Source organism: Nerophis lumbriciformis, linkage group LG36, assembly GCF_033978685.3.
Source record: "Nerophis lumbriciformis linkage group LG36, RoL_Nlum_v2.1, whole genome shotgun sequence".
Lineage (NCBI taxonomy): Eukaryota > Metazoa > Chordata > Actinopteri > Syngnathiformes > Syngnathidae > Nerophis > Nerophis lumbriciformis.
The window spans coordinates 23,623,959-23,642,780 of NC_084583.2; the positions used below are offsets into that span (position 1 = coordinate 23,623,959).

Sequence of the window (18,822 nt, forward strand, 5' to 3'; positions counted from 1 at the left end):
TTGCGTACATTTTGGGAGTGAACAGAGTTGTTAGAACGCTGGTTTTTAATATATTATTAAAGTTTGACTGACCTATCTGACTGTTTTTTTGACATTCCCTTTAGCGCAGCGTAGGCGCGGCTTATAGTCCGGGGCGGCTTATTGGTGGACAAAGTTATGAAATATGCCATTCATTGAAGGTGCGGCTAATAATCCGGTGCGCCTTATAGTGCGGAAAATACGGTACATACATACATATATATGAGTGTGTATGTTACTCATCAGTTACTCAGTACTTGAGTAGTTTTTTCACAACATACTTTTTACTTTTACTCAATTAAATATTTGGGTGACTACTCCTTACTTTTACTTGAGTAATAAATCTCTAAAGTAACAGTACTCTTACTTGAGTACAATTTCTGGCTACTCTACCCACCTCTGACTAAATGCACTATGCAACGAGAGTGTTGTGCCCCTCTCAGTTTGTTTTCTTCGTAAAACTTGCTGGACATCACATTTTACGTGGTCGATTATCCACTACAAGAAACCAAAAGAGGAATGACGGAGCACAATGGGAGGATTGACTTGCGCTGTCTCTTCAAGATCAAAGAGGCTGCTTCCACGTGGAGATTGGGGGGTATTGATGTTTTTTTTATGGCATGGTCTTGTGCGGACATAGCAGTTGAGCAGCAGACAGCAAAGAGGATTAGGGCGTGAGAGAACGTGGCGAGTGTGGACTGGGCTTTGGAACGAGCGCTGCCGAGTGTAAACAGCCGCTTTTCGCGGTTCTTCCTGTTCTGGCGGGGAGAGACGCCATTACTGCCTCTCTGCCAATTACCCCCTGGCCAGATGAGTTCCCCCTCACCCTCACTGCTCATGCTCTCTCACCCATTTCTTTTCTCCTCGCTCAGACCCTCCTTCCCTTTGCTTAACGTTAGGGTAGTGCAAAATCTCACACTTGGTAGGAAGCAGCAGCTGCTCGCTTATATGATGGTAAATGAGATCCTAGAGCTCACGACACAGGAGACAATTGTTGCTTGTTTTTGCAGGGTTTGACATATTTTGAACAGCCCATGCAAATGTTTTTCGTGATGGCACTCATGCACAACGGCTATTTTGCGCTCTCTCCAGGAACATGTCTTGTTGCCACCATGTAGTTTTTAAAAGTTTGAACTTGAAGCATGTTTTTTGATGTGAGACTGAATGAGCCCTCTTCATTGGTCACACAGACAGACCCCTGAGGCCTTAGACCGTTGCTATGGAAATGAGAGGCGGGGGTGTCTCGGCTGGGAGTGGGCGTACCCCCATAAACACTGCTGTAAAGTCTGCAGGGATGTGTAGTGACGAAGGAAGGTAGGAATATGAGCGGTGAAGCAGATTTGTTCATAGACAGCATTAGGCTGGTATAATCCTCTGTAAGCCCTACTCACCCGCCTATAGTGATGCTTCCAAGACTTATTGGCTTTTTAGCCAGATGTTCTGTGCCCTTCGACTTATTTACTGGTGTTAAGCAGGCACTTGTTTTTGTAATAGCTGTGGTAAGGCTCTTTTGGGCTGACCTTTACCCTGCTGTTTGTCAAAGTCTTAATCATGGACATTACATTCTCATCATTAGACAGCAACCTATAAACTTAATATCTGTCAGCCCCATCAAAATATCGAGACTGAAGGGAGATTGTCTATGTATATTTTGTAAAAAGGGAAGGCTTTTCATTGGAAATACCAGATACCGTATTTTCCGCACCATAAGGCGCCCTGGGTTATAAGCCGCGCCTTCAATGAACGGCATATTTCAAAACTTTGTCTACCTATAAGCCGCCCCGTGTTGTAAGCCGCATCTAACTGCGCTAAAGGAATGTCAAAAAAACAGTCAAATAGGTCAGTCAAACTTTAATAATATATTAAAACCAGCGTGATGTGGGCGCGCATGGAGTCGTATATCAACATGGACGAAGCTGCGTGAAAAAAGCCACCCGGCCTCTTCGCATAAACTTAAACTTACCTTAACCACTCGCTCATCTTTTCTTCATCCATCCCTTCGAGTTAGCTTTTATGATGACGCCGGCTGGAAAGGTCTCTTTTGGCAAGGTCTTCCTTTTGAATATCACCATGGGTGGAAGTTTCTGGCCATTAGCATGGCAAGCTAGAACCACAGTGAAGGATGACTTCTCATTCCCTGTGGTGCGAATATTCACCGTACGTGCTCCCGTTGTATCCACAGTGCGGTTCACAGGAATATCAGTTGCTGTGAAATAGTACCGTATTTTCCGCACTATAAGGCGCACCTAAAAACCACAATTTTTCTCAAAAGCTGACAGTGCGCCTAATAACCCGGTGCGCTTTATTACGATTCATTTTCATAAAGTTTCGGTCTCGCAACTTCGGTAAACAGCCGCCATCTTTTTTCCCGGTAGAACAGGAAGCGCTTCTTCTTCTACGCAAGCAACCGCCAAGGAAAGCACTCGCCCCCATAGAACAGGAAGCGCTTCACCCGCCCCCATAGAACAGGAAGCGCTTCACCCGCCCCCGGAAGAAGAAGAAAAAACGCGCGGATATCACCGTACGTTTCATTTCCTGTTTACATCTGTAAAGACCACAAAATGGCTCCTACAAAACGATCCGGTTCATAAAAAGACGCAATCTCTCCATCCGCACACGGATTACTACCGTATTTCACAGCAACTGAACCGCACTGTGGAACGGGAGCACGTACGGTGAATATTCGCTCCACAGGGAATGAGAAGTCATCCTTCACTGTGGTTCTAGCTTGCCATGCTAACTTCCACCCATCCAAAAGAGACCTTTCCAGCCGGCGTCATCATAAAAGCTAACTCGAAGGGATGGATGGATGAAGAAAAGATGAGCGAGTGGTTAAGGGAAGTTTACGCGAAGAGGCCGGGTGGCTTTTTTCACACAGCTCCGAAGGCGAACACACCTTCACTAAGACGGGCAGATAGCGCCGGTCGACATACGCCAACATCTGCCAGTGGATCGTAAATGCCTGGGCAGATAGTTTCGGTCACAACTGTGGTCCGACCTTTCCGGAAGGCAGGATTCACAGAACTGCTGGACAACAGTGACACTGACTCCGGTGACTTCGACGAGACGGAACCGGCCATTTTGGATCCCGTATTCGCCCAACTTTTCAATTCGGACACCGAAGACGAAGAATTCGAAGGATTTACGAATGAAGAATAACTTCAGAAGGTGAGCGCTATGTTTATTTTGTGTGTTGTGACATTAACGTTCGAGCAACATTATGTTGCTATTGTTCTACACCATTTTGAATTTTACTATGTTTGTGATTGCACATTTGCGTACATTTTGGGACAGAGTTGTTAGAACGCTGGTTTTCAATATATTATTAAAGTTTGACTGAACTATCTGACTGTTTTTTTGACATTCACTTTAGCGCAGCGTTTTTTTGACATTCACTTTAGCGCAGCGTAGGCGCGGCTTTTAGTCCGGGGCGGCTTATTGGTGGACAAAATTATGAAATATGTAATTCATAGAAGGTGCGGCTAATAATCCGGTGCGCCTTATAGTGCGGAAAATACGGTAATCCGTGTGCGGATGGAGAGATTGCGTCTTTTCATGAACCGGATCCCTGTCGTTTAGTAGGAGCCATTTTGTGGTCTTTACAGATGTAAACACACAAAGGAAATGAACGTACGGTGATATCCGCGCGCTTTTTCTTCTTCTACGCGGGCGGGTGGTTGCTTACAGTAGAAGAAGAAGCGCTTCCTGTTCTATGGGGGCGGGTGCTTACCTTGGCGGTTGCTTGCGTAGAAGAAGAAGCGCTTCCTGTTCTACCGGGAAAAAAGATGGCGGCTGTTTACCGTAGTTACGAGACCGAAACTTTATGAAAATGAATCTTAATATTTATCCATATATAAAGCGCACCGGGTTATAAGGCGCACTGTCAGCTTTTGAGAAAATTTGTGGTTTTTAGGTGCGGAAAATACGGTATATGGAGGTTCTATAACTAAAAAATTGTGTTAGATGTAAATATAAACGGAATACAGTGATTTGCAAATCATTTTCAACCCATATTCAGTTGAATATGCTACAAAGACAACATATTTGATGTTCAAACTGATAAAAATAATAAATAATCATTAACTTCAGAATTTGATGCCAGCAACACGTGCCAAAGAAGTTGGGAAAGGTGGCAATAAATACTGATAAAGTTGAGGAATGCTCATCAAACACTTATTTGGAACATCCCACAGGTGAACAGGCAAATTGGGAACAGGTGGGTGCCATGATTGGGTATAAAAGTAGATTCCATGAATTACTCAGTTATTCACAAACAAGGATGGGGCGAGGGGTCACCACTTTGTCGACAAATGCGTGAGCAAATTGTTTGAACTGTTTAAGAAAAACCTTTCTCTACCAGCTTTTGCAAGGAATTTAGGGATTTCACCATCTACGCTCCGTAATATCATCAAAGGGTTCAGAGAATCTGGAGAAATCACTGCACGTAAGCAGCTAAGCCCCGTGACCTTCGATCCCTCAGGCTGTACTGCATCAACAAGCGATATCAGTGTGTAAAGGATATCACCACATGGGCTCAGGAACACTTCAGAAACCCACTGTCAGTAACTACAGTTGGTCGCTACATCTGTAAGTGCAAGTTAAAACTCTCCTCTGCAAGGCGAAAACCGTTTATCAACAACACCCAGAAACGCCGTCGGCTTCGCTGGGCCTGAGCTCATCTAAGATGGACTGATACGAAGTGGAAAAGTGTTCTGTGGTCTGACGAGTCCACATTTTCAAATTGTTTTTGGAAACTGTGGACGTCGTGTCCTTCGGACCAAAGAGGAAAAGAACCATCCGGATTGTTAAAGGCGCAAAGTTGAAAAGCCAGCATGTGTGATGGTATGGGGGTGTATTAGTGCCCAAGACATGGGTAACTTACTAATCTGTGAAGGCGCCATTAATGCTGAAAGGTACATACAGGTTTTGGAGCAACATATGTTGCCATCCAAGCAACGTTACCATGGACGCCCCTGCTTATTTCAGCAAGACAATGCCAAGCCACGTTTTACATCAACGTGGCTTCATAGTAAAAGAGTGCGGGTACTAGACTGGCCCGCCTGTAGTCCAGACCTGTCTCCCATTGAAAATGTGTGGCGCATTATGAAGCCTAAAATAGCACAACGGAGACCCCCGGACTGTTGAACAACTTAAGCTGTACATCAAGCAAGAATGGGAAAGAATTCCACCTGAGAAGCTTCAAAAATGTGTCTCCTCAGTTCCCAAACGTTTACTGAGTGTTGTTAAAAGGAAAGGCCATGTAACACAGTGGTGAACATGCTCTTTGCCAACTACTTTGGCACGTGTTGCAGCCATGAAATTCTAAGTTAATTATTATTTGCAAAAAAAAAAATAAAGTTTATGAGTTTGAACATCAAATATGTTGTCTTTGTAGTGCATTCAATTGAATATGGGTTGAAAAGAATTTGCAAATCATTGTATTCCGTTTATATTTACATCTAACACAATTTCCCAACTCATATGGAAACGGGGTTTGTATACTAAACAATTTTCTGACCGGTGTTTACTTGTTTTTGTGTATTTGGTATCCCCATAGATCCTGGAAATATGGGATCAAACCACTGCAAGGATATTTACAAAACAATTTTGCTTTCTTCCAAACATGCTCCAAAACGAGCCGTGTGAAACTTGAGACTTCTGTGATGTATTTTGCTTGGTTAAATCAGAAGATATCTCCATATATGGTAGAGTTGTAGTCAATAAGTACTTGTTTTTTTTCATTGTCTTGTTGTGGGGCAGATTGGCTCGTACATGCATATGCATGCTAAAATTCTCCACTCTTGCCATTTCTAATAAAAGGTAGCAACATGGCTGACAGGGTAGAGATTAGGGCTGTGAATCTTTGGGTGTCCCACGATTCGATTCAATATCGATTCTTGGGGTCACGATTCGATTCAAAATCGATTTTTTCGATTCTACGCGATTCTCGATTCAAAAACGACATTTTGCCGATTCAAAAGGATTGTCTATTCATTCGATACATAGGATTTCAGCAGGATCTACCCCAGTCTGCTGACATGCAAGCAGAGTAGTAGATTTTTGTAAAAAGCTTTTATAATTGTAAAGGACAATGTTTTATCAACTGATTGCAATAATGTAAATTTGTTTTAACTATTAAATGAACCAAAAATATGACTTATTTTATATTTGTGAAAATATTGGACACAGTGTGTTGTCAAGCTTATGAGATGCGATGCAAGTAAATTTTTATAAATGTCTAATATGAGGGATTTTTAATCACTGCTATGTTGAAATTGTAACTAATATTGATACTGTTGTTGATAATCATTTTTGTTTCACTACTTTTGGTTAGTTCTGTGTGGTGTTTGTGTCTCCTCTCAATTGCTCTGTTTATTACAGTTCTGAGTGTTGCTGGGTCGGGTTTGGTTTTGGAATTGGATTGCATTGTTATGGTATTGCTGTGTATTGTTTTGTTGGATTGGACTATCCGGCTATGCCGGATAGTCGAACCTCGGATTCAGGAGGAACAGTGTGGTTTTCGTCCTGGTCGTGGAACTGTGGACCAGCTCTATACTCTCGGCAGGGTCCTTGAGGGTGCATGGGAGTTTGCCCAACCAGTCTACATGTGTTTTGTGGACTTGGAGAAGGCATTCGACCGTGTCCCTCGGGAAGTCCTGTGGGGAGTGCTCAGAGAGTACGGGGTATCGGACTGTCTGATTTTGGCGGTCCGCTCCCTGTATGATCAGTGTCAGAGCTTGGTCCGCATTGCCGGCAGTAAGTCGGACACGTTTCCAGTGAGGGTTGGACTCCGCCAAGGCTGCCCTTTGTCACCCATTCTGTTCATAACTTTTATGGACAGAATTTCTAGGCGCAGTCAAGGCGTTGAGGGGATCCGGTTTGGTGGCTGCAGGATTAGGTCTCTGCTTTTTGCAGATGATGTGGTCCTGATGGCTTCATCTGGCCAGGATCTTCAGCTCTCGCTGGATCGGTTCGCAGCCGAGTGTGAAGCGACTGGTATGAGAATCAGCACCTCCAAGTCCGAGTCCATGGTTCTCGCCCGGAAAAGGGTGGAATGCCATCTTCGGGTTGGGGAGGAGACCCTGACCCAAGTGGAGGAGTTCAAGTACCTCGGAGTCTTGTTCACGAGTGAGAGAAGAGTGGATCGTGAGATCGACAGGCGGATCGGTGCGGCATCTTCAGTAATGCGGACGCTGTATCGATCCGTTGTGGTGAAGAAGGAGCTGAGCCGGAAGGCAAAGCTCTCAATTTACCGGTCGATCTACGTTCCCATCCTCACCTATGGTCATGAGCTTTGGGTTATGACCGAAAGGACAAGATCACGGGTACAAGCAGCCGAAATGAGTTTCCTCCGCCGGGTGGCAGGGCTCTCCCTTAGAGATAGGGTGAGAAGCTCTGTCATCCGGGGGGAGCTCAAAGTAAAGCCGCTGCTCCTCCACATGTAGAGGAGCCAGATGAGGTGGTTCGGGCATCTGGTCAGGATGCCACCCGATCGCCTCCCTAGGGAGGTGTTTAGGGCACGTCCCACCGGTAGGAGGCCGCGGGGAAGACCCAGGACACGTTGGGAAGACTATGTCTCCCGGCTGGCCTGGGAACGCCTCGGGGTCCCACAGGAAGAGCTGGACGAAGTGGCTGGGGAGAGGGAAGTCTGGGCTTCCCTGCTTAGGCTGCTGCCCCCGCGACCCGACCTCGGATAAGCGGAAGAAGATGGATGGATGGATGGATGGATGGATGGAAAAAATAAAATAAAAAAATAAAACATCGATTTTTTAAAATTGAGAATCGATTCTGAATCGCACAACGTGAGAATCGCGATTCGAATTCGAATCGATTTTTTCGCCACACCCCTAGTAGAGATGCAGTCCAACGGGCTTAGCTTGAAAGAAGGTTTTGGCACATAAATAAGGCCGATAACAAAACGGCATATTCTGAAAGAGACAGCCAATAAGCGGCTTGAAGATGGTCTGTAAAACTAAATCTATGTGAAATGTGTATCAAAGCACCAACACTACATGTTATGTAGACCACCAGAAAGTGTTTTAAATGTAGAAAAAAAATCATAATATTCAAGGTTTAACGGAGCTTTATTTATCATACACGTACACATTTGCACAAGTATGGTACGAAATTTGGATTGGTATATCATGACCCCTTTATTAAAAAAAAAAAAAAAAAAAAGCCTCTTAGTGTTTTTTTTTTACTTGCTTAGTCTTAGTGCTACCACTGTCTGGCACGGTGCAGAGAAAGCCAAGGTGTTAAAAGTAGCATCCTAATGGAACTCTAGGCTTGTTTGGTCAGATGTGAACACAGTAATGAAACAGTTACTGACCAAAATCAACTGATCCAGTACATTTCCCAATGAACCATGCTGCATTTCATTGTGCTACAAAAGCGATTCCAACATAAGATCCATTTGATACAATAGCAAATCAGGTTTGTCACAAAATAGCATACAAGTACCACCACAGCTACAAGTAGGGATGATGTTTGATAAGAAATTATCGAGTTCGAGCCCATTATCGAATCCTCTTATCGAACCGATTCCTTATCGATTCTCTTTTTGAATCCAGATAGTTTGTTGTATATGGAAAAAAAACACAATATTTGGTTTAAAAAGAGCTCACTTTTATTTTATAAGGGAAAAAAAATGTAATAAATAAAAAAATATTGACTGTTACCCCCCCTAAAAAAAAATTTAATTTTTTTTTTTTTTTAAAGTCCATGGAATCGGTTCTTTTCTTATCGAACAACCGAGAGAACCGATTTGGAACATCATCCCTAGCTACAAGTACAGTAGTACCTCAACTCACAGGTTTTTGTGATGGAGCTCTTAACTCAAATCAATGTTGCCCATTGAAATGAATAGATATCAATTAAAATGGGAACTGCACTTTTTTTTGGGGAATTTTGCTTATTTTCACTATCATTAAAGCATTATTTTTTTTTTGCATTCTGAGTATTAAATTAATGCGATCAAAAGCGTTTATTAGTGTCGTCCTCGCCAGTTTCGGGTCCTAAATGGCTGTCAAATTGTACCAACTTGACGGAATACCGACTCAGACCTCTCATGTCCAGGTGATATGCATAATTTATGATCTAGAATAAACTCACAGGGAACAAGAAAACGAGGAAGCAGCAGACCACTCCATGATGTAAACATAGGCACACAAGCTTGCTTTGTCTTTTCCTATCTTTACTTTTGTCTTGCACTGGACTGTTATTTATTTATTTCTTTTAAACTGAAATACACACAATGACAAATGTATAAGCTATGTGATTCAATTAACATACTGAAATGTAATACACAATATGTAAATATTAGCTTCACACAAATATACAGTACTATCATTAAGGCTGAAACGACGCGTCGACGTAGTCGACGTCATCGGTTACGTAAATACGTCGACGCCGTTTTTGTGCGTCGGCGCGTCGCATATTTACGTCACACTACTTTACTGTCATGGCGGAGCGCAAAGCAGACGATGCGAGCGAGGGGAAAAAAGCACGCCAAAAGTCGTCAAAAGTGTGGGAGTATTTCAATAAACGGCCTAATAATGTTGTTGTATGCACACTGTGTCGAGCGGAAATGGCCTATCATAGCAGTACAACGGCTATGAACGAACATTTGAAAAGAAAACCCCCGACAGCGTTCTTGCCATCACCATCAACAAGTCAATCGTCCGCGTGCGTATACGTTGTCATTATTACACAAAAACATGAATGTGTCATTTGTATCTGCGTTGTAAATTCATAAACTAAAGCACCGTTTCGCTCTGAGAGGCGCGTTTGGCGTGCCTGTTCAGTGTTTACAAAGACGCGCTCCTCTTTAACGCTGTGGAGAGGCGGCGGCGGCGAGCGAGTGGCGAGGCGGGGCGCGCCGGGAGCGACGCCGCAATCGTGCCCAGGTGCGCGATCCGCGCAGTTGGAAGAGAAAAGACTTTGTGTAAAATTAAAAGATTGTAAACCTGGCAAAGCCGTCTGGCGTTCAGTCTGAAAGAACCCCACGGCACAAGACGTGTCACAAACGCTAACGTTAATTAGTTGTGCAAATACCTTTTACAACATTAACAGTTACATATACTATGTACAAACCAACAATTAACTTTCACTTTAATCATACTATCATTGTTGTGTTATTAAGCAAAATAAGCAATACTTTTACTTTTGTTGAAATGTTTACGCTGTACACTTTTTTGTATTGGATGTTTAGCTTTATTTTTGCACATTTTAGCAAATAAGCAATACTTTTACTTTTGTTGAAATGTTTACACTTGTTACAGAATATTTCCGTTTTGCACTTTTTTGTATTGGATGTTTATCTTTATTTTTGCACATTTTAAAGCAAAATAAGCAATACTTTTACTTTTGAAATGCTTATACTATTCCAGAATATTAAGATTTGCACTTCGATGTTTACTTTTATATTTGTACATTAAAAAGCAAATAAGCTACTTTTAATTTTGTTAAATGTTAAAAGTTTTAAATGTTTACATTGTTAGAGAATATTTTGTCATGTTGTTGTCAATGTTGACTGAGTGGCCATATTTTTTTTTTTGTAAATAAAAGCCATGCCTTTTGAAAAAACTGGCCTTCATTTATTTTTTCCTCTTCATTTAAAAAAAAAAAAAAAATCGGTAAAAGGAAAAATAATCTATAGATTAATCGAAAAAAATAATCTATAGATTAACCGATTAATCGAAAAAATAATCTATAGATTAATCGATAGAAAAATAATCGTTAGCTGCAGCCCTAACTATCATCAAGCAAATACTTCTGAGTGTTGAAACTATTTCAATGGTGGAAATACACGACTGGCAGCCATTTTAAGTCCTCAAAACATCCATTGAAACAGTGCACAAAAATCGTTTTTCAATAAACATCTTACCGGTACTATCAAATGTAACCACTTTCCACCTTAATATTGAGTTACATAAACAAGTTAAACAGTTTACTTACAGACTTATCTTTTCCAAGGCTTGTAAGAGCTAACACAACTTGTCTACTTCTCGTCGCCAACCCGGAAGTGCCCAAACTATTGACGCTTAGTATTTTCATATCGCCACAAGGAGTCTACAATCAAATGGGCATAACATTGCCCATTTGGGATTCGTTACCAGGGATTCGAATAAAGAACCAACGCTTTTTCTTTACTATAGTGGCCTCGATAACCGGAACCGGTTCTCAAAAAGGGATTTGAGTCCATGAAATCGGTTCTTTTCTTATCGAACAACCGGGAGAATACGTTTCGAACATCATCCCTACTCTGTCCTTAACCTAGTTTGTAGGTTCAATGTGCACAATTGCATAGCTTAGTTACTCAGACAGCAATGTGTTTATATACGTTTAGATTAGGGTATGTCATTTCTTAATGGGGAAAGACGTTAATGTCCCTTGTTGTTAGCATTTAAGCTAGCGAGCGAGCGGCAGTCAGTCCGTAAGTTTATCAAAGTGCAGTTATCAGTCACGTTATTTCGATACTTTTTATTTTAAAACGGTAACACTAACTGTTTGGAGTTTTACCGCGGTTATCATTACACCGTTTATCGTTACATTTATCACTACTCACTTTTTGTGACCAGTAAGGGTAGAACTTGTTGTGATAACTTTTAGCTCCCTGAGACTTTTTAACCGAGTAATTAACTGAACCGGGAGGAATTTGAAAAGTTCACTAACCCAACTGATACAAACCGAAGAACTCGCGAGCCTAATGCTGAATTGACCTTTTATGTCATTTTGATGTATCAATTTGATTTTCAGGTAAATTTGAAGAGAAGGAGGACCGAGTACCCAAACTGGAACAACTGAATTCACTGGGCTTTATGCGTAATTTCAACTTGGTTCTCAACAAGAAGGATCTGATAAAAATGGAGCTGCTGCTGCTAGAGACCTTTGGCTGGAATCTCTGTATGCCCACACCTGCCCACTTCATCGACTACTACCTCAATGCCTCGGTGCAGGAGGGCGACTTGTACAACGGCTGGCCCTTGTCCTCAATCTCTAAGACCAAGGCTTTCATGGACAAATACACTCACTACTTTCTGGAAGTTTCACTGCAAGGTGAGTTGACGGGCAACGACCTGGACTATAGTACACACCTCAGGTAGCTTTACCTCGACGGTAGAACAAAACTGACTCACCTTTTTGCATGTTTTTAGATCACACTTTCCTAAGTTTCCGACCATCCCAAGTTGCTGCTGCTTGTGTGGCAGCGTCGCGTATTTGCCTACAGATTTCCCCAAGCTGGACTACTGCCCTGCATCTACTGACCGGCTACACCTGGGACCACCTCACTCAGTGCATTGAACTCATGTTGATGTAAGTGAGACACTCTTATACACGAGGGCTGCAACTAACGATTTCAATAGTCGACTCGTCTGCGATTATTTTTACGATTAGTCGACTATCCATCCATCCATCTTCTTCCGCTTATCCGAGGTCGGGTCGCGGTGGCAGCAATCTAAGCAGGGAAGCCCAGACTTTCCTCTCCCCAGCCACTTCGTTCAGCTCTTCCCAGGGGATCCCGAGGCGTTCCCAGGCCAGCCGGGAGACATAGTCTTCCCAACGTGTCCTGGGTCTTCCCCGTGACCTCCTACCAGTCGGACATGCCCTAAACGCCTCCCTAGGGAGGCGTTCGGGTGGCATCCTGACCAGATGCCCGAACCACCTCATCTGGCACCTCTAGATGTGGAGGAGCAGCGGCTTTACTTTGAGCTCCCCCCGGATGACAGAGCTTCTCACCCTATCTCTAAGGGAGAGCCCCGCCACCCGGCGGAGGAAACTCATTTCGGCCGCTTTTACCCGTGATCTTGTCCTTTTGGTCATGACCCAAAGCTCGTGACCATAGGTGAGGATGGGAACGTAGATCGACCGGTAAATTGAGAGCTTTGGCTTCCGGCTCAGCTCCTTCTTCACCACAACGGATCGATACAGCGTCCGCATTACTGAAGACGCCGCACCGATCCGCCTGTCGATCTCACCATCCACTCTTCCCTCACTCGTGAACAAGACTATGAGGTACTTGAACTCCTCCACTTGGGGCAGGGTCTCCTCCGCAACCCGGAGATGGCACTCCACCCTTTTCCGGGCGAGAACCATGGACTCTGACTTGGAGGTGCTGATTCTCATCCCAGTCGCTTCAAACTCGGCTGCGAACCGATCCAGTGAGAGCTGAAGATCCTGGCCAGATGAAGCCATCAGGACCACATCATCTGCAAAAAGCAGAGACCTAATCCTGCAGCCACCAAACCAGATCCCCTCAACGCCTTGACTGCGCCTAGAAATTCTGTCCATAAAAGTTATGAACAGAATCGGTGACAAAGGGCTAGTCGACTAGTCAAATGATTATTGCTTATAGGTTGCACACGTTTCAGTTTGACATTGAGTCCGCAACTTGATTTTGAACATTTTTGAATATACTATTCAAATTTAAATAGAATAAACATAAATTACTGAGAAACACGTTTTACTGTGTTACACAAAGTATCTGACCACAGTGAAAAATAAGTCTACAGACTTAAAATGCAAGATGTCCTGTGAACATCACATTCAAAATGTATTTTATCCAGTACTGTTCGGATTATTTAGCTGCAATAATTTACCGAAAGGAATACCGTATTTTCCGCACCATAAGGCGCCCTGGGTTATAAGCCGCGCCTTCAATGAATGGCATATTTCAAAACTTTGTCCACCTATAAGCCGCCCCGTGTTATAAGCCGCATCTAACTGCGCTAAAGGAATGGCAAAAAAACAGTCAGATAGGTCAGTCAAACTTTAATAATATATTAAAAACCAGCGTTCTAACAACTCTGTTCACTCCCAAAATGTACGGTAATGTGCAATCACAAACATAGTAAAATTCAAAATAGTGCAGAGCAATAGCAATGTCACAACACACAAAATAAACATAACGCTCACTTTCTGAAGTTATTCTTCATTCATAAATCCCTCGAATTCTTCTCCTTCGGTGTCCGAATTAAAAAGTTGGGCGAATACGGGATCCAAAATGGCCGGCTCCGTCTCGTCGAAGTCATCAGAGTCAATGTTGCTATTGTTGTCCAGCAGTTCTGTGAATCCTGCCTTCCGGAAAGTTCGGACCACAGTTGAGACCGATATATCCGCCCAGGCATTTACAATCCACTGGCAGATGTTGGCGTATGTCGTCCGGCGCTGTCTCCCTGTCTTAGTGGCGCAGGTCATCTTGTTGCTTCAATTCTCTTGCTGCTGCTCTATTTCCGTGTTCTACTGCGTGACTTATTGCCTTGAGTTTGAATTCTGCGTTGTACGCGTGTCTCTTAATAGGAGCCATTTTGTGGTCTTTACAGATGTAAACACACAAATGAAATGAAACGCAATATCCGGGAGCTTCTTCTTCTACGGGGGCGGGTGGTTGCTTACAGTAGAAGAAGAAGCGCTTCCTCTTCTATGGGGGTGGGTGCTTACCTTGGCGGTTGCTTACCGTAGAAGAAGAAGCGCTTCCTCTTCTACGGGGAAAAAAGATGGCGGCTGTTTACCGTAGTTGCGAGACCTAAACTTTATGAAAATGAATCTTAATATTAATCCATATATAAAGCGCACCGGGTTATAAGCCGCACTGTCAGCTTTTGAGTACCGTATTTTCCGCACTATAAGGCGCACCTAAAAACCACAAATTTTCTCAAAAGCTGACAGTGCGCCTTATAACCCGGTGCGCTTTATATATGGATTAATATTAATATTCATTTTCATAAAGTTTCGGTCTCGCAACTTCGGTAAACAGCCGCCATCTTTTTTCCCGGTAGAACAGGAAGCGCTTCTTCTTCTACGCAAGCAACCGCCAAGGTAAGCACCCGCCCCCATAGAACAGGAAGCGCTTCTTCTTCTACTGTAAGCAACCACCCGCCCGCGTAGAAGAAGAAAAAGCGCGCGGATATCACCGTACGTTTCATTTCCTTTGTGTGTTTACATCTGTAAAGACCACAAAATGGCTCCTACTAAGCGACAGGTATCCGGTTCATGAAAAGACGCAATCTCTCCATCCGCACACGGATTACTATTTCACAGCAACTGATATTCCTGTGAACCGCACTGTGGATACAACGGGAGCACGTACGGTGAATATTCGCACCACAGGGAATGAGAAGTCATCCTTCACTGTGGTTCTAGCTTGCCATGCTAATGGCCAGAAACTTCCACCCATGGTGATATTCAAAAGGAAGACCTTGCCAAAAGAGACCTTTCCAGCCGGCGTCATCATAAAAGCTAACTCGAAGGGATGGATGAAGAAAAGATGAGCGAGTGGTTAAGGTAAGTTTAAGTTTACGCGAAGAGGCCGGGTGGCTTTTTTCACGCAGCTCTGTCCATGTTGATATACGTATGTTTGTGATTGCACATTTGCGTACATTTTGGGAGTGAACAGAGTTGTTAGAACGCTGGTTTTTAATATATTATTAAAGTTTGACTGACCTATCTGACTGTTTTTTTGACATTCCTTTAGCGCAGTTAGATGCGGCTTACAACACGGGGCGGCTTATAGGTGGACAAAGTTTTGAAATATGCCGTTCATTGAAGGCGCGGCTTATAACCCAGGGCGCCTTATGGTGCGGAAAATACGGTAAATTTGTGGTTTTTAGGTGCGGCTAATAGTGCGGAAAATACGGTAACCAAAATAACAGAGGAAATTACCAATGCAATAGATGGTAAAGAATGTGCGGCCGCAGTATTCATGGACTTAACAAAAGCATTTGACACAATTAATCATGATATTTTAATACCAAAATTAGAACGATATGGCATCAGAGGTGGCAGAGGGGTTCGTTCATCTGCCTCACAATACGAAGGTCCTGAGTAGTCTTGGGTTCAATCCCGGGCTTGGGATCTTTCTGTGTGGAGTTTGCATGTTCTCCCCGTGACTGCGTGGGTTCCCTCCGGGTACTCCGGCTTCCTCCCACCTCCAAAGACATGCACCTGGGGATAAGTTGATTGGCAACACTAAATTGGCCCTAGTGTGTGAATGTGAGTGTGAATGTTGTCTGTCTATCTGTGTTGGCCCTGCGATGAGGTGGCGACTTGTCCAGGGTGTACCCCGCCTTCCGCCCGATTGTAGCTGAGATAGGCTCCAGCGCCCCCCGCGACCCCAAAAGGGAAGAAGCGGTAGAAAATGGATGGATGGATGGATGGGCATCAGAGGTTTGGTATTGAATTGGGTAAGAAGTTATTTAACAAACAGGAAGCAAGGGTGAAAATATGTCAACACCGGCTAGATATATCCTGTGGTGTACCCCAGGGATCAATACTGGGACCAAGATTGTTCAATCTTTATATAAACGACATTTGTAAGGTTACGAAGGACTTAAAGTTGGTTTTATTTGCGGACGACACAACTGCTTTCTGTTCAGGAGAGAGCACACAGAAGATAATACAAATAATAACAGAAGAAATGAACAAATTAAAAAGATGGTTTGACAAAAACAGACTATCTTTGAATCTCAGTAAAACTAAAATAATGCTATTTGGTAATAGTAGAAAAGAGCATCATACACAAATACAAATAGACGGACGGAGTAGACATAGAAAGGGTAAACGAAACTCGATTTTTGGGAGTATTAATAGATGATCAAATGAACTGGAAATCTCATATACAAAACATACAACATAAGGTGGCAAAAAACATTTCAATAATGAATAAAGCAAAATATGTCCTGGGCCAAAAATCACTACATATTCTCTACTGCTCGCTAGTGTTACCATATCTGAGTTATTGTGCAGAAATATGGGGAAATAACTACAAATGTGCGCTACATTCGCTAACCGTGTTACAAAAAAGATCAGTTAGAATAATACATAATGTTGGATATAGAGAACACACAAACCCTTTATTTATTAAGTCAGAAATATTAAAGTTCGGTGATTTGGTAAAAATGCAAACAGCTAAAATGATGTACAAAGCAAACTATAACCTGCTACCAAAGAATGTACAACAATTCTTCTCAACTAAAGAGGAGAAATATACCGTATTTTCCGCACCATAAGGCGCCCTGGGTTATAAGCCGCGCCTTCAATGAACGGCATATTTCAAAACTTTGTCCACCTATAAGCCGCCCCGTGTTATAAGCCGCATCTAACTGCGCTAAAGGAATGTCAAAAAAACAGTCAGATAGGTCAGTCAAACTTTAATAATATATTAAAAACCAGCGTGATGTGGGCGCGCATGGAGTCGTATATCAACATGGACGGAGCTGCGTGAAAAAAGCCACCCGGCCTCTTCGCGTAAACTTCCCTTAACCACTCGCTCATCTTTTCTTCATCCATCCCTTCGAGTTAGCTTTTATGATGACGCCGGCTGGAAAGGTCTCTTTTGGCAAGGTCTTCCTTTTGAATATCACCATGGGTGGAAGTTTCTGGCCATTAGCATGGCAAGCTAGAACCACAGTGAAGGATGACTTCTCATTCCCTGTGGTGCGAATATTCACCGTACGTGCTCCCGTTGTATCCACAGTGCGGTTCACAGGAATATCAAAAGTCAGTGGAACCTCGTCCATGTTGATAATGTTCTCTGGCCGGATCTTTTTTTCAGCTATCTTGTTTTTACAATATGCACGGAAAGTAGCCAGCTTTTCTTGAAAGTCTTTAGGCAGTTGCTGTGAAATAGTAATCCGTGTGCGGATGGAGAGATTGCGTCTTTTCATGAACCGGAAACCTGTCGCTTAGTAGGAGCCATTTTGTGGTCTTTACAGATGTAAACACACAAAGGAAATGAAACGGTAATATCCGCGCACTTTTTCTTCTTCTACGCGGGCGGGTGGTTGCTTACAGTAGAAGAAGAAGCGCTTCCTGTTCTATGGGGGCGGGTGCTTACCTTGGCGGTTGCTTGCGTAGAAGAAGAAGCGCTTCCTGTTCTACCGGGAAAAAAGATGGCGGCTGTTTACCGAAGTTGCGAGAATATTTATCCATATATAAAGCGCACCGGGTTATAAGGCGCACTGTCAGCTTTTGAGAAAAGTTGTGGTTTTTAGGTGCGCCTTATAGTGCGGAAAATACGGTAATTTTGTTGTGATGCCCCGCTGGATGCATTAAACAATGTAACAAGGTTTTCCAAAATAAATCAACTCAAGTTATGGAAAAAAATGCCAACATGGCACTTTTTTTTTAACATGCCTCAAAACAGCAGCTTGGAATTTGGGACATGCTCTCCCTGAGATAATCCTAATACCCACTACAACTATGGGAAGTACTATACTTTGACTTTCACAAAGTGCATTATTTATTTATTTTTTTAAACATGCCTCAAAACAACAGCCACAAAAACAATGAAGGCACACAGCTTCTGTCCAGAGTATACTAGAGCATACTTGCCAACCTTGAGACCTCCGAATTCGGGAGATATGGGGTTGAGGTGGGCGGATTTTGGTGGTAGCGGGGGTGTATATTGTAGCGTCCCGAAAGAGTTAGTGCTGCAAGGGCTTCTGGGTATTTGTCCTGTTGTGTTTATGTTGTGTTACGGTGCGGATGTTGTCCCGAAATGTGTTTGTCATTCTTGTTTGGTGTGGGTTCACAGTGTGGCGGATATTTGTAACAGTGTTAAAGTTGTTTATACGGCCACCCTCGGTGTGACCTGTATGGCTGTTGATCAAGTATGCCTTGCATTCACTTATGTGTGTTAAAAGCCGCATATAGTATGTGACTGGGCCGGCACGCTGTTTGTATGGAGGAAAAGCGGAAGTGTCGACAGGTTGTAGAGGACGCTAAAGGCAGTGCCTTTAAGGCACGCCCCCAATAATGTTGTCCGGGTGGAAATCAAGAGAATGGTTGCCTAGCAAGATTTTCGGG

At 43.2% G+C, this 18,822-nt stretch overlaps 1 protein-coding gene across 1 annotated transcript in view; it reads left to right on the forward strand.

The window, feature by feature from the left end:
* Nucleotides 1–18,822, forward strand: part of ccnjl (cyclin J-like) — a 116,293-nt gene that overhangs the window by 90,715 nt on the left and 6,756 nt on the right. Inside the window, exons 4-5 of the mRNA XM_061930425.2 lie at nucleotides 11,776–12,075; nucleotides 12,174–12,333. Coding sequence (XP_061786409.1) covers nucleotides 11,776–12,075; nucleotides 12,174–12,333 — 460 coding nt within the window. The remainder of the gene's footprint in view (nucleotides 1–11,775; nucleotides 12,076–12,173; nucleotides 12,334–18,822) is intronic.